General features: G+C 43.1%; 1 protein-coding gene across 2 annotated transcripts in view; it reads right to left on the bottom strand.

Moving 5' to 3' along the window:
* Positions 1-6,474: 6,474 nt before the first annotated feature.
* Positions 6,475-24,103, bottom strand: part of hmcn2 (hemicentin 2) — a 48,377-nt gene continuing 30,748 nt past the window's right edge. For both annotated transcript variants that reach the window (XM_079686238.1, XM_079686237.1), the window contains 40 exons: positions 23,919-24,050; positions 23,690-23,833; positions 23,417-23,576; positions 22,734-22,858; positions 22,462-22,645; positions 22,261-22,358; positions 21,881-22,159; positions 21,600-21,790; positions 20,830-20,911; positions 20,022-20,158; positions 19,779-19,920; positions 19,537-19,681; positions 19,030-19,157; positions 18,736-18,892; positions 18,512-18,633; positions 18,265-18,429; positions 18,020-18,127; positions 17,767-17,901; positions 17,331-17,465; positions 16,917-17,186; positions 16,633-16,823; positions 16,318-16,531; positions 16,000-16,134; positions 15,720-15,910; positions 15,031-15,112; positions 14,626-14,796; positions 14,167-14,319; positions 13,051-13,188; positions 12,032-12,153; positions 11,677-11,917; positions 11,517-11,576; positions 11,301-11,420; positions 10,860-10,994; positions 10,524-10,643; positions 9,827-9,952; positions 9,150-9,278; positions 8,774-9,067; positions 8,559-8,678; positions 8,120-8,246; positions 6,475-8,035 (listed from right to left, as the gene is read on the bottom strand). In XM_079686238.1, coding sequence (XP_079542364.1) covers positions 7,657-8,035; positions 8,120-8,246; positions 8,559-8,678; positions 8,774-9,067; positions 9,150-9,278; positions 9,827-9,952; positions 10,524-10,643; positions 10,860-10,994; positions 11,301-11,420; positions 11,517-11,576; positions 11,677-11,917; positions 12,032-12,153; positions 13,051-13,188; positions 14,167-14,319; positions 14,626-14,796; positions 15,031-15,112; positions 15,720-15,910; positions 16,000-16,134; positions 16,318-16,531; positions 16,633-16,823; positions 16,917-17,186; positions 17,331-17,465; positions 17,767-17,901; positions 18,020-18,127; positions 18,265-18,429; positions 18,512-18,633; positions 18,736-18,892; positions 19,030-19,157; positions 19,537-19,681; positions 19,779-19,920; positions 20,022-20,158; positions 20,830-20,911; positions 21,600-21,790; positions 21,881-22,159; positions 22,261-22,358; positions 22,462-22,645; positions 22,734-22,858; positions 23,417-23,576; positions 23,690-23,833; positions 23,919-24,050 — 6,287 coding nt within the window. In that variant the 3' untranslated portion in view covers positions 6,475-7,656. The remainder of the gene's footprint in view (positions 8,036-8,119; positions 8,247-8,558; positions 8,679-8,773; positions 9,068-9,149; positions 9,279-9,826; positions 9,953-10,523; positions 10,644-10,859; positions 10,995-11,300; positions 11,421-11,516; positions 11,577-11,676; positions 11,918-12,031; positions 12,154-13,050; positions 13,189-14,166; positions 14,320-14,625; positions 14,797-15,030; positions 15,113-15,719; positions 15,911-15,999; positions 16,135-16,317; positions 16,532-16,632; positions 16,824-16,916; positions 17,187-17,330; positions 17,466-17,766; positions 17,902-18,019; positions 18,128-18,264; positions 18,430-18,511; positions 18,634-18,735; positions 18,893-19,029; positions 19,158-19,536; positions 19,682-19,778; positions 19,921-20,021; positions 20,159-20,829; positions 20,912-21,599; positions 21,791-21,880; positions 22,160-22,260; positions 22,359-22,461; positions 22,646-22,733; positions 22,859-23,416; positions 23,577-23,689; positions 23,834-23,918; positions 24,051-24,103) is intronic.

Below are 24,103 nucleotides of genomic sequence, written 5' to 3'. Positions count from 1 at the left end.
TCGGACAGAGGAATGCCGCGAGCTCGGTTAATAAACCTGCAGGCTTCTGCAGGGAGCCCTGCTGTCTACTTAATCAACAGATTAGTGGCAGCCGGCTTAATTACCGGCTCCGCTTCCTCAGAGGATCTCGCGGAGCAGACCAGGAGCGGGGGAGCCTCACTCCCCTTTGACTCGCCGCCGGGAGACCCTGTCTCTGGGGTGGCGGGGGAGCGGAGACGTGGGACGGAGCCCCTGCAGCCGCCGAGGCGGTTGCTGTGGGCGTCTCTCCGCTTGCGGCCTCCTGCTGCCGGCGTGGACGCCGCGGCTGCTGCGGGCGTTGGTGCCGCTGTGGCAGCTCAGCCGACTGGAGCCAGCTGTACATGCTGGCGAATGCCGTCCACCTGTTCCGCGGCCGTCTTCATGGACTCCACCATGGCGTGGAACTGGGGTCCGAACAGCCCGTCCGGGCTGATTGGAGCATCCAGTAGCACTTTTCTGGCCGTCTCCGTAACAGACGCCGCCGCGCTGTGGTGACGGAGAGGGTGAAAGCATGTTCGGACCGCCAAGCTGGCAACCTGCTCCGACTCTGTCTCCCCCGTCCGGGGGAGAGGAGGGAGGGGAGAACCGAACGGTGAACCGTGGAGGGAGGCGGGGCAGGAGTTGCTTCGGATTCCTGCCCGGCACTCTGCGCCAGGGACACGAGGCCCCGTCCGCGGGCTCGTAAGCCTGGACGGGCCAATCGTCCTCCTCGGCCACAGCAGCAAGAGTGTCCGCTCTCCGCTTCCTGCCGCCCGAGGGGAGATGAGCGCAGTGTGTGCATGCTACCTGCTGGTTTAGAGCCGTGTACGCGTGCTCTGACCCCCGGCAGGATTTGCATACTGCTTTTATCTCTGCAGGTCATAACTCATTATGAACCCAGAGCCACATGAGGGACAATCACGGACGCAGTTGTTGCTCATGATGATTCTCAATTGCTGTGTAACTGTGCTGGTTTGCTGAAAAAAAGAGGGAGGGGAGCAGATTGCCGGGCCTCCTTCCTATTTATACCGGAAGGAGGCCCGAGGGTGGGGCCCACTTTGCGGGTGGGCGTGGACTACAAGTGTTTCAGTGCTGCGCGGGGGCGCAGGGGGATTACCCAATAGCGATAGCCTTAGAGGGCGAAGCCATATACGAAATAGAAGCAAGATTTGCTATTCATTCATGAAGTATGACGCTCCGCTGTCAGCACGCGTCTCCATGTTTGTGATTGGTCAAATGTTGCTAACCCCGTCCCTTTCACATGAACGCGCTCTCAGCCGGTCAGAGAAACCCTGGTTGATTTGCTGAGTTGATAACCAGCTTCGTAGGACCGCTTAGCGACATCGCGTTTGTTAGGGTTAGTTAAGCCGGGTAAATCAAACATATGGGTCTGTTGAACTGGCTTCGTCGTACAGGGCACTGGAGGCAGTAACGTGGAAGAGCAGCACCAGCTGCAAGTGCAAAGAGCTGTGCCTTTTACTGTTTACTTCACTGCGTTTCCCTTCATTAGAACAGCTGAATAGAGATCGAGGCTGCTACATTTAATCCAGTCTATGGTTTAACCCCACACACCTATACACACCAGAGTATTCCCCCTCGTTTTATGAAGGAGATGTCCTGTCACTGGGGTGTGTGTGTGTGTGTGTGTGTGTGTGTGTGTGTGTGTGTGTGTGTGTGTGTGTGTGTGTGTGTGTGTGTGTGTGTGTGTGTGTGTGTGTGTGTGTGTGTGCTCAGCTCCGCTCTGTGTGCTTGTTCGGTGTGTTTGTGTGTGTCCGACACCACCGGCATTTGTTTTCAAATTACCACGAACAGTCATTTACACAAATCTGGTTCTCCATAGTTATATGTGTATTCCCAAGTGAAAGAAAAAACGAGGCAACGCTTTATTAACTCGTGCACACGCTTTAGTAACTTGTGCGCACGCTTTAGTAACTCGTGCGCACGAGTTACTAAAGCGTTCGCACGAGAAGGTATCTCGTGGAACGAGAAAGTAAAACGTGGCCACATTTTATTTATTTTTCTCTCTATGAACCCTGCAGGGCTTCGTATAAATTACTAAACTAGTTGGCAAAGAAAAAAAAACATGTGGTAGTTTGATGCTTATAAAATAGTTTTTATCCATTTGAGCCTGGAAAGTAATATTGCTTGGAAAATGTGTTAGAGGAACAAGAAAATCTGGCGCCGGCAGTCGTGCTGTAATGCCTGGGCAGATCGACCCCAAAACGGTAGCTTTGAGACTCTGTGTGGAATGCAACCAAAGAACTGTGCAGGCTATTTCTTTTTCAGCACGAGGTGGTCTTTGTTACTCCTTTCCATCCGTAACTACAACATTTTAGGATTTGATACTAGACCTCTCCCACTTACGCTGTCCCAGGGAGTTATGGTAGGAAGCGGGGCTTGACTGGCGGTTAGGGAAGCAGGATGGATGGAACTACTGTGGTAAGCGTTTGTGGCGATGAAGTCAGCGTTTGGCCCACATTAAAAGTCAAGCAGGCGAAGGCACTCACACAACAGCTCCACTACCGCCAACATGTTTAGAACACATGAAAGTGTTTTCCTAGATACTGTCAGGCTGGTGTCGTTCTGCATTTCCTGAAAGCAATTAATATTGGGATGGCATTGTGGGTGTTTGGCAGAGCGTGATTGTCCCATCAACATTTAGAGATGATATCATTGGTTGCAGACTGTGCAGACATATGCCATATGAAGTCTTGTACAGGCCTGTTAAAGGTAAACACTGGTCCAAAACTCATTGATATTCTTGGCAAGCTGCTCCCTGACGTGTGCAGGAAATAACGTCAGGCTGGCTGAAAAGAATGATGTCAAGGAGGATACCACACAGTGAGCTTGTTTTTATTGCTCTGTCGAGAGAGATGATAGCGCTGATTCATTTATTAAAGCAGTATTTCATATTTGTAATGCAAATCTCTATGAGCTCACGCATACTCTGACACTTCTAACCCTCAAAGAAAGCCTCCACAAAATAATAAGCCAGATCGAATATTGCAAAACAGAAGACAAAGAGTATAAAGTTTGTGCACAATCTCACTTTTTAACACACAATTTAAAGTGAAATATCGTTTGCGTGCAAGGTCTGCATTATTTCCATAGCTTTTTTTTTAACTGGCCTGTGCTTTTAAGATTTATTTGTCCGCTGCCATGGCGACGAGTAAATATTACCACCCCATCCTTTTCATCTCACACGTTTTTTTCCAGCAGGGCAAAGGGTAATGATCTGGGTAAGAACGTGCTGCATACATATGTTGATTATCACGTTTACTAGCGGTGCAACCATAGGAAGCGTGAAACTTAATATTTCATCTGGAAAATATACTTCAGTTTCATACATTAGTTTCCACACTTGAGACCTATGTTGACGAAGTGTGCTAGCAAAGTTGTATTAATGGTTTTTAGAACATGTTGCCAACATCTTTATATTCATACCCAAATCAATGTAGTGTGCAGCCTGATTGCATTTGAATCTTTGGCATTAGGCCACCCTTATAGGTGGGGCAGAGGACTTTTAAAGAAGTTGGACTGCTCCTTTCTCCTTCATGGGACAGCCAGTCTAATAAATACTAAAAGCTCACTTCTGAAGTTGAAACTGATATTTCTAACAATGTGGCGATAAAGTAAAACACAGACAAACTATCATGCCAACAGGTGCAGTTATTATTTTGTGCAACACTGTCTGAAGCTTTACTTTTGACACGGCTCATTGACTCTGTAAAGCCCTCTGCATCCTCCCCTTTATTTTTTTCTAATAGTTTTCAGTCACCACATCATAGTATTACTCAATCTCCCCACACTTAGTTACAGACAGCGTTTGGACAGCCTGAAGCCGGGGCATTAGTCATGATCATTACTGGTTTGGAGTCCCCAAAAAGTGTTTGTGTCAGCCTTTTTCAGTGACAACCCTTCGTGCAATGTCAAAGAAACATTTCTGGGAAATTGAATCCAACTTCTGAGTTTTGTTTTGTCATGTTCATCTTGTTATTATATCTCTGCTCTTTGATGGCAGATATAGGAAAATGTGGCAATCATTTCAAAAGAAGCCACACAACCAAAATGTAAAACATCTTAGCAAACCAATGCATTTAAACTTCCGACAGTGCCACAAACGTTTGGTTTCTGACCACCTGACAAATGTAAGTTCAATATTTATGTATGGCTCTTTAGCAGCTAAATACTTAACGTTCTGCAGTCAGTCGCTAACTTTGTCTGACATGGTGCTGGTAAGGTAATGTGGAGCTTGTTTATCAGAGCATTGTGCTACTGAAAGCAGCTCCATGCATCTGGATACAATGCTGGTGGCAGCTGTGAGACTGGTAAAATTTCCATACAACTGCTGAAAGGTGCTAAACCACACTCTTCTTCACCATATGCTTGACTTTCCATTTTACTCATCTAACTAGTTCTGCATGTAAAAAAGGTTTTTAATGTTGTGAAGCTGTGAAAGAAAACGTTGTCAATTAATGCTTGATTTGGCATATAAAGAGGCAAACTAGATCCCAGGCAGAAACTAGGGCGACTATAACCCAAATAATTATTTTGTTTGAAGGTTTCATTTGGAAATAATAGTTACATTATGAGCTCCATTGCTTATACTTACTACTAATGGGCAGCAGACTTGTGCTCATTAGTGAATGGAGCCCAGTTAGTCCCCACTTCTCCTGACTGTGTAAATCAGTAGGGGTGATGTTATTGGAAGCCATCTCTCTGCCTTAAGCATTCATTTCCACTAATACTCGTGTTTTATTGAGAGGGAAAGGCCTCCAGTCTGCTTCACAGTGAACTAACATGTGTTTCAGGGAATTTGTGAAGCTTTATGAAACCTTAATGAATGTCTTGCTTCCAGTTTGGTGTGAATTCCTGCTGTTTTTTTCAGTCATGTTTGTTTTACGTTTCCTTTTTTAATGCTATTTTTGAATTATTTGCATCTAAGGCATGTTCGATGTACATGTATCAGTAAAAGTTATGTTGGTTTTGCTGCTTTAGTTATTACCCATGATTCTGATGTAAATCAAAGACTTAGCACATATTGTTTTAGCTAGTTTTACATATACCAAAGTCAGAAATGATTACGCTTAATGGCTCTTTGTTTAGAAACACATTAGAAAGTAGTTTTCCCTGTTTATCCACTTAAATGGAAAATTATGGACCAGTTTGTTGTATGATTTACATTTTTGAAAGTGAGACCCAAGTTAGCAGTGACATGTATTAAAGCCACATGCAGTATATAAATTGTTCTTTCACAATCACTTGTTGTTCCTATCATCTAAGCTAATGACCACATCACCGAAACCTCAAAAATGAAAACAACCGCAGGCCACCTCTCCCCCCCACACACACACACACACACACACACACACACACACACACACACACACACACACACACACACACACACACACACACACACACACACACACACACACACACACACACACACACACACACACACACACACACACACACACACACACACACACACACACACACACACACACACACACACACACACACACACACACACACACACAGCGCTGAAGCATCAACAAACACACCCCCTCATCTTAGCTCAGGTCAGCTTTCCCTGACCCTCTCTATTAGTCATTTCAGGGAAAGAAACAGGGGGAAAATAAAACATCTGAATTGCAGATTGCAAACTGTATAAGCACTACTAAAACGGATTCAAAGATAACCTAATCCCATATAACTGTGAACAGTTTTGTCAGGTAAGCACGAGTGTATCCATGAGTGGAGTAATGTTCAAATTCCCTCGTGTAGGGATACATTTTCTCAGTGTTGTCAGTTATTACAAACAGCAGCTCAACATATGATAGTGATGACAGCTAAGAGAGCAACAATACACCCCGAGCACTGAGGGCCCCGACAGTTGATCTTACTGTCAGCTTCAACACTTTGAGAACAGTCTGAGCGCTGCTCCATCTACTGAGCAGCTGAGGTATTACCTGAAGACCATTCACTACAGATGTTTCCATCAAAAGTCAATGAATAATACAACTTCCTGGAGGTTAAGTGTTAAATATTATTGATTTAAAGGAACAGAAGTCAATCCTCTCAACATTGAGGTTGGGTAGTAATTAAATGTGATTTGTGGGGAAAGAAATGTGTCAACCACAATAGATTTTGTATATTTTCCTATATGCAGACGCACAACTGTATTCCTCAGAACAGTCATTGCAGGGTCTGAAAGCAATTATTTTAGGTTAACTGAAGGTTTGGGTCAGAGTCATGATCTAAATGCCAGATCGTCATCTGTTCTCATTGTTAACACGTCATTCTTTACCGTTGTGGCCAAATGGCTTTTCCTGAGTAGGTTGCGCGTATGCTCAGCTCTTGGTTTATACATGTTTGTAGTAATGTAGTTTGTCAGCTGCAATATGCTGTTTATACAATGTTAGTCTACAATGGGATATAACCAAGACTGACTGAGTAATAACAGACAATAACAAAAGTTGTATCCATTTTATTTCTACAAATATTTGACACTCATTTACAGCAACAGGGAAATGTTTGTTTAATCTACACGAGTAGTAACATTTACTGCAAATGTGGGCATTTTGTTTTTTGGGTAACTCAGATTTGTACATTGCTGGCACATGTTTGAATACTGATCAACGTTTATTTTAGATGTTGAAATGACAACTGAAATGTCCTGTAGTTGTGCCATATGTATGTATCTATTTCCACAATGCAGAAACTGTAAGTGCATTTCAACTCTGTGGTCAGTATTTCAATGTAAAAAAGTACATTCAGATTAGCACCTTTGAATTATTTCACGTAATTAAAATGTTATAAAAGAGTACAAAAACACAAACGATAAATGAAACAATGTAGCAAGCTAGATGGCCACAAGACACTGTTCAAATGTGCCATTAAAGGTTTAATGCTACAAAGGGTTTGCGTCGATCCTTAAAAAGAATTTAATTAATTTATCTAAAAATAAGGCCTTAGTTGGTCATTAAATGTCTATCTTTCAAAAGTCTTAAAAATGCTAAGGCATGAGATGTAGGATTTAATGACATTGCAATAAAACATGTGTTTTGGGTAATTGTTGAGTTTAGTGGAATTAAAAAAATATATTACATCTGACTTCCCGAAGTGATGTGTTTTAATGACTGAAATAAATTAAAATAGGGGAAAGGACTTATTGTGGGCTGCAAACATATATGTGTGCCAGAATAAACATTTCAAAGTAAACAGTAAATACAAATTCCTGATGGATACTAAATACTTCAGTGCTTGGTTGACATAATTTTTTTTTTAAACATGCTGCATTTTCAGATATTCCAAAACTCCCCCAAAATAGGGCATAAAGTGAATAAATGAACAAAATATTTTGCTCATCCAGCATGTCAATTCAAATGTCTTCAACAGGGTTCTGCTCTATAAATAATTTGACAGAGCCAAGCGAACACTTAAAAAACGGAGAACGGTCTTTTTCTCTTTCAGGACCTTTTCAACTGTGACATTTCAGTGACAGATGAGGGTACACATCCACCTTCTCTAATATGTTAGAGCCTCTTCATGGCCTTATGTGTCCGAGGCACTTGGTTTTGGGGAATTGCCTTGTGGGTAAGAGGCTTCCAGAGGCCACAGGGAGGCAGAGTCATCTTTAAAGCAGCACGGGGCTCAATAGGGGTACGTGGAGATGGAGATGTAGATGATGAAGATGCTCTGGTAGGTAATGCGACCTTGCAGGGAGATGGTGGTGGCTTGCACCTTGAGGCGCACTAGACCCGGTCCGTTCAGAGCCCGCAGGGTGAAGATGATCCCCCGGCCCGCCTCGTCTCTGATACCAAACACACGGCCCATCACACCTGTCACTGACTCCTGCTCAAGTACCGTGAAAGATGTACGGTCCTGCAGGACGCCTGACTCAGAGAAAGCCGACAGTCGTACGACATTGTGATTGGCTGGAATACCGGAGGGGAGAGTGAGCAGCTTGTACTGCAGGATCAGAGTGGAGCCTCCTGCGGCGCAGTCCAGAGAGCAGGGCCTGTAGCACGTCCTGTACAGGTCAACAGCAAAGAGGAAAGTGTCACAGAAGAATCAAAACATTTTATAAACAACGTAAGCATGTCATGCAATTTACCCGGGGCTCCGTCCACTCTGGTAGGACGCAGGGCAGGGTGTGTCCAGGCACTGGTATCCTCCTCGGGTGTTGAAACACATCTGATTGTGTCCGCATTTGATGCCTTGTTCTACACATTCATCGATGTCTAGAAGTAGAGGAGGGGATTAGCTGTGATCATGTATATCTTAAATGGACTGCATTATATAGCGCTTTAAACACTGATGGCAGAGGCTGTGAAAAAAGGTGGCACATGCTGCTCCTCAAGAGCAATAAACATTGTTGGCAATGCGATGGGAAGCAATTTGGGGTTCAGTATCTTGGTCAAGGACACTTTGACATGTTGACTGACCACAGGGGCCTTTGGGATCAAACCACTAACTTTCCAATTGGTGGACATCCTGCCTTCTGAGCCACCCTTAAAGGTAGCAAGAAGGTTACAGTTGAATAAAAGTCTTACCTTTACAGCTCTTGCCATTGGGTAAGAGCTTGTAACCATGGGGACACATGCACTGGAAGCTGCCGATGGTGTTTCGACACTCATGTTGACATGGCTTTCTGAGCAGACACTCATCTACATCTGTACGGAGAATAATGTGAAGTGTGACAATCAAGACATATTTTATTTTAAAGTGTTATTGAATGCTGCATTTGATCATTTTGAAGCACACTCACCAACACATGTGCCGTCCCTGTTGCTGTAGCCCACGGGACAGCTCTGCCTGGTGATGCGAGACACACCGTGGGTTCGGGACAGGATCGGCCTGCCGAGAGACGACACCAGCTGTGGGCGGAGCCTCGCCCTCACTCTGGTGCCGTTGGTGAAGGTCTGCCTCCTCTCCAGCCCCGCACAGGAACGCCCGTCTCCAAGCAGCACAGTACCCAGAGGGCACTGGCACCTGAAGCTGCCAGGCACATTACGGCACTGGAAGGCACAGGGCTTTGGCGTCTGCTGGCACTCATCAACGTCTGAAAGGAAGAACAAGGCTCATATTATTCTGCGTGTGTGAGTCAATGGTGAGTAATAAAACAGACACAGCAGATGTCATACCTAGACATGGCATGCCTACTCCCTGGGATCGGTAACCTCTGGGACAAACACAACCATAACCTCCGACTGTGTTCTGACAGATCTGAGTGTAGCGACACATGTGACTTCCATCGTGGCACTCGTCAACATCTGAAAAACATGCAATATATATAGACACAATTCTCAGAATTACATTTACACATCCTTTGATTATTCTGACATGCAGAGTTTTGAATACATCCCATGATTAATTATGACTCATAAACTGTGTTGCATCCTGTTATAAAGAGGACCTTTGTGTCTTTACTCAAACGCTTTTTATGAGCAACAATTAAGAGACTTAAGAGACTAAAAACGCGTTAGCTTTCTTCATGAAGGACAAGCAGCGACCTTTTGTTGTGTTAAACCCCTAAAGCAATCCTGTAAAATCTGACCTGGTGTTACACAACATACAATGAAATGTAGAGGTCTGTGGAATCTGTCAATACTCTATCACCAGCAGTTACTGTGTGTTTGCTTCTATTGATTGTACTTTTGCCAACAAGATCACATTATTTGACCCGTTGTTCATACTCCAAATTCATCAGTTATTTTTCTCCATGAGCTCAGAGCATGAATGAGTTGATGCCGTGTCACTGAACAGAAGAAAACATGCTACATTTAGAAAATATCAAAGATCAAATATAATTGCCACTGACCCATGCAGGCTCCATTTTCTGATTTGGTCATGCCAGCTGGGCAGCTGTCGAAGCACTGGTATCCTCCCTCTGTGTTACGGCAGTCCTTGTTACCCGGACAAACATTTCTCATGCACTCATTGATGTCTGTAAAAAAGCAACCATTACAACAGATCCGTTAGTCATCATATTAAAACCTGACTTTATTTGACACAAGTAGGGCTCTCACAATATCAGATTTTCACTACACAATTGTCAAGGACAAAAGGATTCATGTTGCATTGCAATACCTAGAGAACATTTGAAATGCCATTATGATCGAGCCAAATTCATGTTAAGCCTTGATGATTTCTGTGTATGTTTTGTTTCTTTGCTAGGAAATTAACTACAATTAGAATACAAGTGTAAGAAGAGAGTCTGAAATGATAACTGTCCATCCCTGGAGGATCCAAAATAAATGTTTTCACCACTTTTGCAAAAAGTAATTTCAACAGTCTCAAAATCATAAACCTTTTTTTTTAGTCTACTGTAGTTATTTGTATATATACTGCATTGATATCATAATTTGTGGACTATTAACACTGCATCAGATTTTTATTTTAAACGTGGTTAATGTCCATAACGGTATATCCAAACAGTCCTACTTTACACTTCTTAATTCCCATGACTTTCTAAGCTGTCGATAACTGCGAACTCCCACTGAGTTAATACCACTGACCAATGCAGCGATGTCCTGACAGCTGGTATCCTTGGTGACAGATGCAGCGGAAGGAGCCCAGAGTGTTGAGACACTGATGCTGGCACGGGGAGAGAGAAGACTCCTGGCACTCATCCACATCTGAAACACACAATCGACACATCTGGCTTTATACATCTACTGCCCACACCAGTATACTGTATGTATAAACTTAATTTTAAGCGATGATAGTTTTCCTAGGGAATTATTGCAGGAACAAATATAAGTGGATTAAACAAAGAGAGGAAGCATGCACAACTACGGCAGGGGATAAGTTGTTATGAAATGTTGTGCAAACAGTGATTAGCAGTGACTTGCCTTCACAGCTGGTTCCTGTGATACTGGACTTAAATCCTGGTCCGCACTTGGCCTGGCAGCGATATGTGCCCACTGTGTTGACACACTGCTGGTTGTAGTGGCACATGTGTGAGGCCTGGGAACACTCATCAATATCTGGTATAAAGTGAAACACAAGTTATTTGAAATATATATATATTTTTTAATTGTATACCCCGTTTATCTTGGCCCTTTTTGTTTGTTTTATGTATATATGTCACACTTGTGGGACTGCGGGAAACGATATCTCGAGATTTCTGGATGTATAACACATGTAGTAATTTTGACAATAAAGCTGACTTTGACTTGACTTTGAAGTTAGTGCTGAGGAGAACATTAATATGATTATTTTTCATTTGCTTAACTAGGATATTAGCAATTCTAATCTGGTAATCAATCACTAAACTTGTGTTTTTGTCTTACCCTGGCATGTGTTGGTCTCTGTGGAGATGGTGAAGCCGGAAGGACAGGAACAGGAGAATCCTCCCATGATGTTGTTACATGAGTGAGAGCAGGGGGACTGGAGATCACACTCATCTTCATCTAATAAGGACAAATTGAATCATTAAAAGAAACAGGGACAAGGACATATGTTCAAGATAAAGCAGGTTTAAAAAAAGAGAGAAGAAAACAGCATACCAGCACAGTAGGAGGCCGTGTCGAGAGTGAAACCTTTAGGGCATGTGTCTTCAAACCCGTCTGCAAACAGAAACGTTTAGTTCATAGATGTTTTATTCAGATCCAGTATTTCATGTGATGTAAAGATAGGTTTTAAATCAATGTAATGTCCTCCTCTGACCTGGTGTGAGAAGGCTGGCAGTGATGTGGAAGTCCAGAGAGAGAGTAAACATGTTATAGACGCTGTTGGTCCCGGAGACCTTGAGCAGCTGGAGCAGAGGGCCCTGGCGCTCCTCCTGGCCCTCATAAATAATGGTGTGATTGCAGCGCAGCACCATGGGCTTTCCTGCTCTCTGGTGGGTCTGCGATGACCACGAGTACAGCTGCCCCTGGCCCGTCTGCAAATATGACTCATCGAACTCCTGCGGGACAGAAAATAAATACGGTGAGGGAAATGGAAGAGGGTATATCAACAAATTCTGTAGTGAGATGTTTGAGAACTGTAAATAAACACCGTAATGACAACAGTGACTCACTTGTAGGCTCAGGTGAGATGATGTTAATGAAGGAGGCACAAATCCATTAATTACGATGTCGATTAGTAAAACTCCCTCAGAATCCACACCTCTGGCAACATGGGTCAAACGAAGGACTTCCCCTGTGTGAAGGGATTCAAAAACAGTCAAATGACAACTCATCAACAAACACAGGAGAGCATGGTGAAACAGTTTAGATGTAATGGCCTTGATGTGTAAACTCAGGAATGTCAGAGGAAGTGAGTGGCACCATCTGCTGGCTGTTGTTTAAACTACAAAATAACATTTGAGGGCATCTGGTCGCAGATAAAAAGTAAGCATTAATGCGTAGGATATACATCAACTAAGCCTGCATCATTTTGAATCCAATCGAAACAGATGGGTTTAGAAATTGGCCATGCTACTTAAAATAAAAAAAAGACATTACCATAAAGATAACAACAACTACTAAACTGTACGACAAATCACCTCTGGCCGGAAGAGAACTCTCTGCTCCATAGCCTCTCTTAATAACTGGACTTAAAATTCCCACTGGACATTTTACGTTCATATTCTATTTAATATTGAATAATCCATTATTGCACAATAATATCCTGCATTATATTTGTTACTGGAGATTTGTATGTATATATATATATATATTATCTTTTCTTTTAACTTTTTTAATTTTGTAATGCTATTTTATTCTTATTTCTATTTCTGAAATATATTGGACTTTTTATTTCTGTGTCTTTCTCTTATGCACATTGCCTTGTGCTTTATTATGCTGCTGCAACACAAACATTTCCCAAATTGGGATCAATAAAGTATCTATCTATCTATCTATCTATCTATCTATCTATCTATCTATCTATCTATCTATCTATCTATCTATCTATCTATCTATCTATCTATCTATCTATCTACCAACAGCTATGTACGAATGACAATAAAAGCCTTGAATCTTGAAAAAACTTGAAATTGGCTAACATTTATTATTAAAGTGCATGCTTGTAAAAGTGATTAAGGGCAGTGCTTACCAGTCTCAAACTCCATCTGAGACTCCTGTCTGAACTGCCCCTCAGTGAAGGAGTAGCCGTTTCTGGCAGCTCCGCTCTGCTGCACAGTGGTCCAGTAGATGGGAGCGAACGCAGACACCAGCACCCTCAACAAGGGACCTACAAGGAAACAGAATGAGCTCATGGCATCTGACACAACCACTGAAATACAGAGAGCCCACAGTACATGCATGAGGACCACATCATAAACATCAGCTCTCCTGATTTCACCTCGAAAAGTGAACAGAACATACTCAGATCAGCTTTTCCATGAAACTGAGGCCATTCATCAACAGAGTAAAGAACAGGACATTTCTTCACGAGAAATGAGTATAAAGAAATCCATTTAAGGTTACATTTTAAAATCTTAAATCTTCAAATGTTGTCTTTTAAAGGGTCCCCTATTATACTGTTTTTCATCAATATATTATAGGTCTCAGATACTGTATAAACAAAACATGTCTCTGAAGTGTTTGGCTCCAAATACCAAACAGATCATGCATTGCAGCATCCCATAATCCCCTTTGTTTCAGCCCTGTTTCAAAAGTGCTGATTCTCTGTCTGTTACTTTAGATGAAAATAAGGAGCCACTCCCCACGCCCCTCTGAGAGATATTTGGATAAAAAGAACACAATGGTGCTCTAGGAGGAGATTCAGGTGATAAGGTGGGTTGGATTGCCCTTGTTGGTGAGTGGCTAATGGTTACACAACCCAAAAAATCGTTATGACATCATAAAGTGGCCAAAATCTGATCAGCTCATTTTCAGACAGGTTTTTATATAAATGGATCAGGACAAAAAAGTGAGAGAATCATTTTTTCTGAAACTTTCAGAATCTCTTTACACAGAGGCATGTTCATGTATAAAAGACATGAAAAAGTGGATTTTGCATAATAGGTGACCTTTAAGCTTGCTACACCCATACTGTGCCATAAACGTTTTGGAGTTTATAATCCACCGCATTTTGTTTATACATGTGTTTCCAACCTGTGACTGTTGTTTATAAACTATTGTCCAAAGACTGATGTGCAACAATGAGGGCTAAAGTGTTTCAGACACCTTTCTCTCCAGACGTGTGTTATATTGTGCGATCACTCACCCACACTGGGCGGGATGTTGTCCAGACGGGCCTGCAGAGAGCTGCTCCCCTCTACCTCATTGTCGGTGATGTTGGCCTCCAGGAAGGACACACCAAACTCTCTCTCATTCACCATGCCTATCAGGCTGCCTCTGGTCCTTCGGGGAGACTCTCCTTTAAACATAAAAAACACAAACACAATTATATAATTGGTAACTATTCATAACATATTTTTATTTCAGACTTTGACTTGATTTATTAAATGCCCAAACAAACAATGTAAAAATACCCAAAGCTCACAGTTGCACATTTCTTGTGTGTATATTTAAAATGTATAATAAACTGTTTACTGATGCACAAAGCTTGACCAATATATGAGATAATATCAGTTAAAACTTGCAATGTGGTATGAATCCAAAATAATGAGAATATGAACTACTGTCTAAAGTAAAGGAAGACAAACAAAAAGTAAATTCAGACCTGCACAGAGACCGGTTTGACATTTCCTTGAGTCGATACTGGGATCGCTGCAGGACCGGCCACCGTTAACTGGTTCTGGGTTGTTGCATAATCTGATTCGTTCTTGGAAGCCTTGTCCACAGGTGCTGCTACATGGACCCCATTCCTCCCAGTTGGAGTAGCCTCCATTTACTTTTTGTAGAGAGAAGAGAAGACAATAACCAACAGGCTTTCAGAAAAGTTTTCTTAGAGGTAGGAAATTCAATTCAGTAAAAAGAGACACTATTAAATGTGCAGTACAGTAGATTGAACCAATATCTGACAAAGACAAGATGAAAACCAAATGCAAAAGTAGTGGTGGTATGAAATGAACTGCTTTTACGAGCATGCTGGGACAATGTGTGTAATTTTTAGCAGAGAACTCACTCTGAACCTTGAGAGAAATGGTCCTCTCAGCTGTTCCAGCTTCACTCTCAGCCACACACTGGTACTCCCCTTCATCAGCAGCCTGTATATAAAACAGGAGGAGAGTTTGGCTAAATTGACAAACTGAGGATCAATTTCCCTCTGATGGTCCAGGACAAAACTGTGTTAGATCACATATAGTTTCAGGGTGAAAGAAATCTGGCATTTTCTACGTGGGCAGTTGAGACCATTGAACTCTTTTTCATAATAAATATTATTGGACCAGAGAGAGGACATTTCACATTAGAGGGCTCCATGGGAAGGACAGTCATCTGTATGTGAGAAAGTCTTAACTGCAGGCTGTGGAGTTAGAGATATAACAAGGTTACAGGCCAAGGGGAGAGGAGCAGAGTCTGGGAACACCCAGCTCTCTGTTCATCTCCTCCCTCTGTTGCTAATGCTGTTAGCCTCTCTGACTGCGCTGATTCTGATTTCAGGACAATCTCTCCCTGTTCTTACATCCAAGGGGACTGCGGATAGAGCCTGGGCAGGATAAATACTGCTACATTGATTTTCAAGTTACAATTTATTGATGTAAATAGTTTGCTCAAGGGCGCTTACTTATTCAAACCTAGCTTAATAATACTAAGTGAGAATTGCTCTTAAATAATGGAAATACAGGACAAATATAAAGGGTACTCTGTATTTACAGTGATGCTGTAAATGACCAAGGATCCGTTGTGCAGCGCTTGCATTCGGATGGAGCGGAGCAGTGGTTTGTCATCCCGGAGCCAGTGGAGGACCGGGCTGGGGTCTCCGTAGACGGGACAGTCGAGCATAGCAGAGCCCCCCTGGACGACCGTCTGAGACATGTGGGCTTCACCCTTCAACACCGGAGGTTCTGGAGAGACATGTTTATAAGATAATCAAGGTGATTTCAGTATCTTCAGAAGTTAAAATAGATAGTTGAAATGTTGACAGGAAGCTCACCTCTGATGCGGACGAATGAGAGCGCTCGGATGGAGCCCACACTGTTTTCTGCTATGCACACGTAGGTCCCAGCTTCACTCATGGTCACATTCTCAATGGTCAAGGAGCCCCTGCCAGCATCGTCTACAGTGGCACCTAAAACATGCATAACATGGTTAAATGTTAACTTCAAATCACTGTATTAGAGGAACTAACATTGGTTGCAATTCATGTTACTTAAATCAACAGATGCTGCCATCCTAATTTGGTTTGTTACTACATTGTAATAATTTGTGTAGGTAGAAGTGCTGTGCAGCTCACTGTAAAGGAAGAGAATACCTGTGTAAGGACTGTTGTTGACGGTCCAGGAGATGACAGGTGATGGTGTTCCCTGAGCGTGGCAGGACAAGGCCAGACTCTGCCCTTTGTTCAGGGTAACATCACCCGGCAGCTCCTTGAAGGCGGGCCTCATGTTGACGGAGAGACGGATGTCTTGTTTTGCAGAGCCTGCTGCATTAGTGGCTACGCATGTAAACACTCCAGCATCCCCTGACTGTGTGTAGGAGGAAATCAGAATTGATTTACTGTATATGCTCAGAACTAGACAAAAATATGGTTTACAAAGCATTGAGGAATATTGCTCGTTTGGCTAACCTTGGCCCTCTCGATGATCAGCTCTCCTGATCGCAGGACAGTGAATTTGCCCGGAAGTCTGGGCACAATGACACCATCCTTCTCCCATGTCACTTTGGGCTCTGGAGACCCCTGAGCAGCACAGGGCAGCAGTGCCTGAAATCCTTGAATGACTGACAGGTCTGTCTGTGCAGGAGCAATCATGGGCTGGACTGAAAAGCAACATGTTTTCTATTAATATAGCTATTAAACGTAAACCTGCCATTTTCAGTCTTCACATGCTTTAAATGGCACTCTTAACTCACCTTGTATAATCAGCCTCATGTCGTGGCTGGCTCTGCCAGCCAGGTTTTTGGCAGTACATGTGTACAGGCCTGCGTCACTGCGCTGGGTAGAAATAATTGCCAAGGTTCCATTGGCAAAGATGTGGATATGAGCGCCGTCAACAACAGGCCGCCTCTCCTTATGCCAAGAAACCTCAGGCTGAGGCTGCCCATCAGCAACACACTCCAGACTGACTGGCTGGCCGAGCACTGCAGTGTACTCCACACGAGGCACACTCAGCACAGGGGCGACTGGAGGGACATTACATTAACAAAAATGAATTTATACTCTTTCAAAATAGTCTTTCTTTTGTAATAAGTAGTAACCAGTTTGACTTTGATGATAACCAAAGAGAAAGCAGAATCTTCTTCCGATATGTAAAGATAGAAAGTTACCTTGAAGGACTAGTTTGGTCCGGCCCAAAGCGACACCAGCTTCGTTCTTTGCCAGACACTGGTATGCCCCCGCATCACCAAGTGTGACACGAGAAAACTTCAGAGCTCCATTCGAGAGCAGAGCAAGCCTGTGACCTGTAATCAAGAATACAGTAACATCACATGAGCGTGAACATCAGACCAGTTTCCATGACCTCCAGTGGGGTTACTCTAGATATATCTGACTGATGGGTAGTATTGCTTCTGTCTACTCTTTAAACAATAAAAGTATTTGTAAATTTCTCAGTCGTGGACCTCAATAAATCAATGGCATTTTGGAAAAACAACAATACAGGTTGCTTCAATATCAAATGTTGTATTATAGTGAATGATACCAAATTCCCATTTTACCATACATTAAACTGTGTTTATATAATGAGTGTTGTATTTCGTTTACCTGCTGCTATGGGGACTCCCTCTCTCTGCCAGGTGATGGACGGTCTGGGGAAGCCTTGAACCTCACAAGGCAGAATGGTCCCATGATGCAACACCACTTGTACTTCTTCTGCCATTGGCCTGATCTCTGGGGGCTCTTAAGTGCATGGAAAAAAGATTCCTTGTTTTAAAAACATAAACTGTATTTACATTTTTCACCATATGTGCTCCAACGGATATTTTCACAGCAACATGCAGCCGGTCTGACAGCCTACCTTGCACAGAGAGAGTGATGTGTTTGTGAGCCACTCCAGCTGGGTTGCGTGCTGAGCATGTGTACCTGCCAGCATGGCTCCGCACAGCAGAAATAATCTCCAAAACTCCTGCATTTAAATGAGGAAAGAAATATGTCTTGTTTATGGGCCAATAAGAAATTCCTTGCCCTCTGGCGTTATCGTCTCTGAAGAACCATAATGTGTACTAATATAAAGAGCATTAGGATTAGGACATGCTGTCGTACCAGTGGGAAGCACCCGATAACTTCCTCCGCGGGCACCCAGTTTGGCTCCACCCTTGGTCCAGGTGACAGTGGGCTGAGGACGTCCTTGTACTTGACATGGCAGCACCACCGGGGACATTTGCACAGCCGTAACTGTCGTGACATCATCTTCAATAGATGGCGGGACTAAAACAGCAAATTAATTAATTAAAAAGTCTGAAATGACTTATCTATTGTCTGCTTAATGTACAGAACTGAAAAACAATACCTCTCAGGATGACCTCAATGACCTTGCGCTCCTCCCCAACGTCATTCACAGCGGTGCACTCAAAGTAACCCTCATCCTCAGTGGTCGGTGTCAAAAGAACCAGGGACCCAGAGGACAGTAACCTGGAAGCAGTTAGGTCATATTTTAGCTTTAATAGCTGTTTTTTTGTTGTATGTATGCATGTTGTTGACTCAAAGGGAGTACAACCCTAACTTTGTCTTTACCTGTATGCACCAGGCTGCTGGCTGATATCGAGTGGAGTGCCGTTCCTCTTCCAGGATACTTCAGGTGGGGGTGTACCTGTGGTCTCACAGCTCAGCACAGCTCGGACCCCTTCGGTCACCGTCACATTGAAAGGACCTGAACTGATGGAAGGACCCACTGATAGGAGAAGAGAGGAGTTTCACATGTTAAAATATATCCTAAAAAGTATTTTAACATGACATTGCAATGTAAAAGAAACAACAAAAGAATTGCATTATGATAAAATTGCTGGAGAATAGTTGTTGCTTTATTACCAAACACTCGTAGATCCAGACCCCGGTGATCTGAGCCAGCCTGGTTAGACACAGTGCAGTAATATCGACCGGCATCAATCAACTGAACCCCATGTACATGCAATGAGCCCTCTGATAACACGGTGTACCTGAAACAAATACACATGTAAAATATCAATAAGTAGATACCAAAGTGTGTAGCTGTTTTTTTGGTACATGCCAGGCTCTTAAAACTTTTTAAAAGTAAGATTCAAGCAGTTTTAAGGTAATTAAATAAATTTTTATCATACAATATGTTAAATGGTAACTGAAAATACAATTGCAAAAAATAAAGTTAACATAATTCCTTTATAGACAGAGCAATGATTAGATATAACATTAGGTTAGGCTGAAGCATCTTTTTCAAGTAGTATATTCAAATTCAAGAATATTCCTTACCTTGCAAACATCACAGGTAAAAAGTAAAAACACTGAACCCATGGAAAAGTTAAATATAATAAGGACAGATTGCACAAAGTAAGGACCTACTTATTGTTATCTTTAGTTATAGGGAAGCCATCTTTCCTCCACATGACCGTAGCTGAAGAGTCTCCTTCAACTTCACAAGGTAGAACTGCATCCTGGCCAACATGTGCAGTCACTTCTGAGCCGCTCTTCTTGATAACTGGCGGTACTGGAGAAATAAAATACAACACATGTAATGAGTTAGGTAAATGATACATTTTGAAAAGGTGTATTTATATCAGCTCTCTGTTTACAGGCGGACTTACAGAGAATCTCCACCGTGAAAAACAGACTGGTGCTTCCTGCTATGTTGGTGACCACACAGCTGTAATGGCCGCTGTCCTCAGGCCTCACTTCCTGTATCTCCAGGTACTGACCCCCAGCCAGCCGCTGTATACGACTGCCCAACTGATGTATACCAGGGGGAGGTAGGGGAGAGAGACAGTGTGTTAGAGGAGTAGGGGTTGGTTTTTTCATTCAATACCTGTTGGTTGTTTTAGAAAGTGTACCTGCAGTTTGGCCTCATCCTTGTACCACTCTATTTCTGGAGCGGGGTCACTGTTAGCCAGGCACTCTAAGGTCAGATGTCCATTAACCGGCACTGTTAACGTCCTCACATCACCAGAGCCAACGAGGGTCGGGGGGACTGAAACACAACCAATGGTTATTAAGAGGTGGATTACAGAAAGTTTCCAGTGAACAATGCCTGAAGTAATGCTCTAAAATAAGGACACGCTATGTAAGAACATGTGGAACGGATCAACTCAGAAGGTAGATCAGGGGCCAGATGTCAACCTCACGTGTTTGCACTAAAATAAAAACATGCTTAGTTTTCCCTAGCACAACATTCATAAAGAAGTGTGTGCTGTGAGAATGTGTTTCATCACACATGATTTACTGTCAGTTGATCTGGTTATATCAAAATAATCTAAAGAAATGCGTAACTATTGGGAATTTGGGAATTTCATTTCAGCAGCTTAATATGTCTCCCCAGCATTACGTTTTAGAACATCTTTTTATTCCAGCATGAATAAAACGGTAGGACAAACTGTGAAATGGGAGAAGAATGCTGCGCAATCTATCATAAATTACACTTATCATAACATACACTAAAAATGCTCTTATCCTGTTTATGCCTCATCTTGAGTGAATTACTGCATTGCATTAGCCAGAAAGTGCTAATGAGTGCAAACACCGTTTATTACTCCAGAATGTACACAGAACTTTATCCATCAAGTCCCTGGTGAGATTAAGTCAACAGAGTTTAAGTATTATATATTTCTTCCTAGTTAAACATCAGGGCGCAGCTTGTGTCACCTTGGACTTGGACCCAGTGGTTCTTTCCATCCTCTCCAGCTGGGCTGCTGGCCAAGCAGGTGTACATACCTGCATCCTCCACCTTTAAAGAGACAACATTAATCAACAGGATTGGTTCCTGCATGACATTGCCTCAACTTCCTGTTGATTTATTTCAGGTACGTTGGGGATGTTTTCACTGTTTAAACTATCTATTAAAGGATTGAGTTACAACCAAGGCTATTATATTGGTTCTTGTATGAAATATTAAAGCTGCAATGACATGATAAAGGTTTTTGTTAGTTAAAGAAGATTAACTTTTTTTCCAATACCTGAGTACGTCTCTAAATAAATCTACTGTATGCATGTTTTTACTATGGATTCTTGACTACTTGATCATTAACTTAGCAATATGATCAGATATTTTCTATTTCAGAAACGGGTTTATTGCCAGGTAGGTTCACACATACGAGGCATTTGACTTGATGTCATGGTGCATGCATAAAATATAAAACAAAGAATCTCCATATAAAACAAAAAATGTAATATAAAACTAAAGATCTTTAAGGACACTATAATAAAATATAGTTAAATAGCAATAAAATAAAGCTGTAATTTACAGCAAAATGGAATGCAATGAGTTACAGAATATGAAATAAGAATATGTGCAGTAAGCAGTATTTGAACATTGTGTGCATTCATGTAATGCATATAGAGTCTACGTTGTGTCAGTGGGGGGGCCGGGCCTTGTTTAAGAGGCCGGTAGCGGAGGGAAAACATGTGTTAGCCACCTGAACTTTGCTAATCCTGATAAAGTGTCCATCCTGCTGAACAATGTCACGTCCTTCCAATGATAGGCCATCTTTGAGCCAGCTGAGGGTGGGAGGGGGGGCTCCCACAGCAGAGCACTCCAGCTCCAGTGGACTGTCCACTGCGATGGTCAGCTCTTGTGGAGAGCTGGAGCTGGTTATCTTTGGAGGCTCTGGAGTAGAAAAAGCAGAAGGTTTTTGCTTAACTGTTCACAGAGTTCACACTGACTTTAATTTGAATATACAGATTGTGTTGGTATTACCGTGCACAGTGAGGTTGAAGCTCTTTGTGCTGCTTCCTGCCTGGTTACTGGCCACACAGCTGTAAAGACCTGCATCTGAAGGCGCTACATCAGGCAGCTGCAGCCGTGTCTCCTGTCCGTCCAGCAGCAGGTTGCGGTGAAGGGACAGCGGCTGGCTGTCCTTCATCCAGGTCAGCGTTGGAGGGGGAACGCCTCGTGCTTCACAGGTTAACGTCACCAGAGATCCTTGGACTACTGTGACAGGCTCCACTGGTTCAACATGATCCACAGCAGGCGGCACTGCAGACCACACACACACAGACACACATCAGCATTAAACCCTCAGATCCAAAAAATCAGTTCAAGGTAAAATACTGCAGGTGGTTTTGTTATGACTGTACCTTGGACCTGGACATCATAGCTGAGCTCGGCAAGACCAGCGCGACTGCGAGCCACGCATGTGTAGAGTCCAGAGTCAGACAGCTGTACCGGAGAAATCCTTTTTCATAAAGAGAGGGGAACAGTTTTCATGAGCTCATTTATAAACATGTAATCTATTTCCGAGCGATTATGTTTGTGTCAGAAAACTTGTCTAAACTGACCTCAGCACAGAGTCAGCAGATAGGAGGCGTGCACGAGGAGAGAGGAGCAGAGGGCGGCCGTTCTTCAGCCAGCTGATCTGAGGTGGAGGGTTTCCTGCTGTCTGACACTCCAGAGTCACAACACTGTCCTGTGTGACCTGCACCTCTCTGGGCACAGCGCTCTCACCAGAGATGGATGGTGGGACTGTGACAAGTCAAGTCATATCAAATGAAAACAAATCCCTCAGAAACTGAAACACTTTCACAAATAAAGATAACATTTTCAAACTGACCTAGCACAAAGAGGGTGTAGATCTTGCTCTCCTGTCCAGCAGGGCTGACAGCCAAACAGGTATATGTCCCAGAATCCTCGGGGCTCAGTCTCAGTAAAGTTAGCGTGCTGCCATCAGGGGTCACACTGCAAGGTTACAAATACACATTGTTGTTTTTTTTCAGCTGTTTCTTGCTTGAAGAATTTATGGATACTTGATGTTTCCTGCTGGTTACTTAATCCATTTCCCTGAGTGAACTATCTCACCTCTGAACCTCACAATTACTCTCCATCATCATTATTATCATCATCCCACGACTTTCTCACAGTCGCACAGTCGCACACACACACACACGGACGTTTGCCTTCTCTGGCTGATGCAGTTGCAATGACCGAAGAATCTGCCGACCAGCTGTAAGGCAGCTGCTCTTACTGTTCATCATGATGAAATTAAAGAAGGAACATAATGGCTCGATTTGTCTGTTCACACATCACTCTGTCATGCACATAATTGCTGAAGATGATTTGTATTATATTTTCAATCCATTAGGGAATGGTGTTGATCGATTTTTGTGCTGCTTGTTTAACTAATTCAGCAGCTTTCAGAGCAAAATGCATTCCATAATGGTTATTAATACTGTCACTTCATATCACTCTGTGTGCATGTCAAGATCCGGCAATAAGTGGGAAGAGTGAATGACTTACGAAATATGACGAGCATCTGATCCCTCTAAAGTCACTCCGTCTTTCAGCCAGCTGAGGCGTGGTGTTGGGATTCCTGTTGCTCTGCACTCCAGGGTCAGCTCCTCTCCCATGGGTGCACTCACATCAGATGGAAGTTCAAAGTCCAGGATGGTAGGCGATACTGAGTAGGACAAAGATTACAGCTAAATGCCACTGATAGCAATTCTTCTAGGAGTGAGACGTATCATTTTCTAGGGCGATAGTGTCTAATTTTCCTCTAATGTTCTGGTTTACCCTGCACCGTGAGTATGTAGTCTTTCTGTGTGTGTCCCCCTCCGTTCTTGGCCATGCAGGTGTATGTTCCAGCATGAGACAAAGTGAGAGGCCCCAGCTCCAGCCTGTTCCCTCGCACGGACCACTGCCACTGCAGACTGCTCTCTGGAGAGCAAACACATTCACGTTAACTAGCTTTCACACATCACACATAGTATTCCCATTCCCCTATCATTGCCTCCCTTCATACCAATAGGAGTTCCATCCTTGAGCCACGTGATGCTGGGCACAGGGACCCCTGAGGCCTCACACAGCAGAGACACATGGGAGCCCAGCGTGTAATTTAAGGACTCCGAGAGAGGCCCATCCAGGACAGGTGGAACTGTGGACACATATTGTTAAATAAAAACACCTCCTTTGGTTAAAAGTGTTACT

This window comes from Notothenia rossii, assembly GCF_949606895.1.
Source record: "Notothenia rossii genome assembly, chromosome: 6".
NCBI lineage: Eukaryota > Metazoa > Chordata > Actinopteri > Perciformes > Nototheniidae > Notothenia > Notothenia rossii.
The sequence above is the reverse complement of the archived record's forward strand: the minus strand, read 5'-3'. Positions and strand labels throughout refer to the sequence as shown.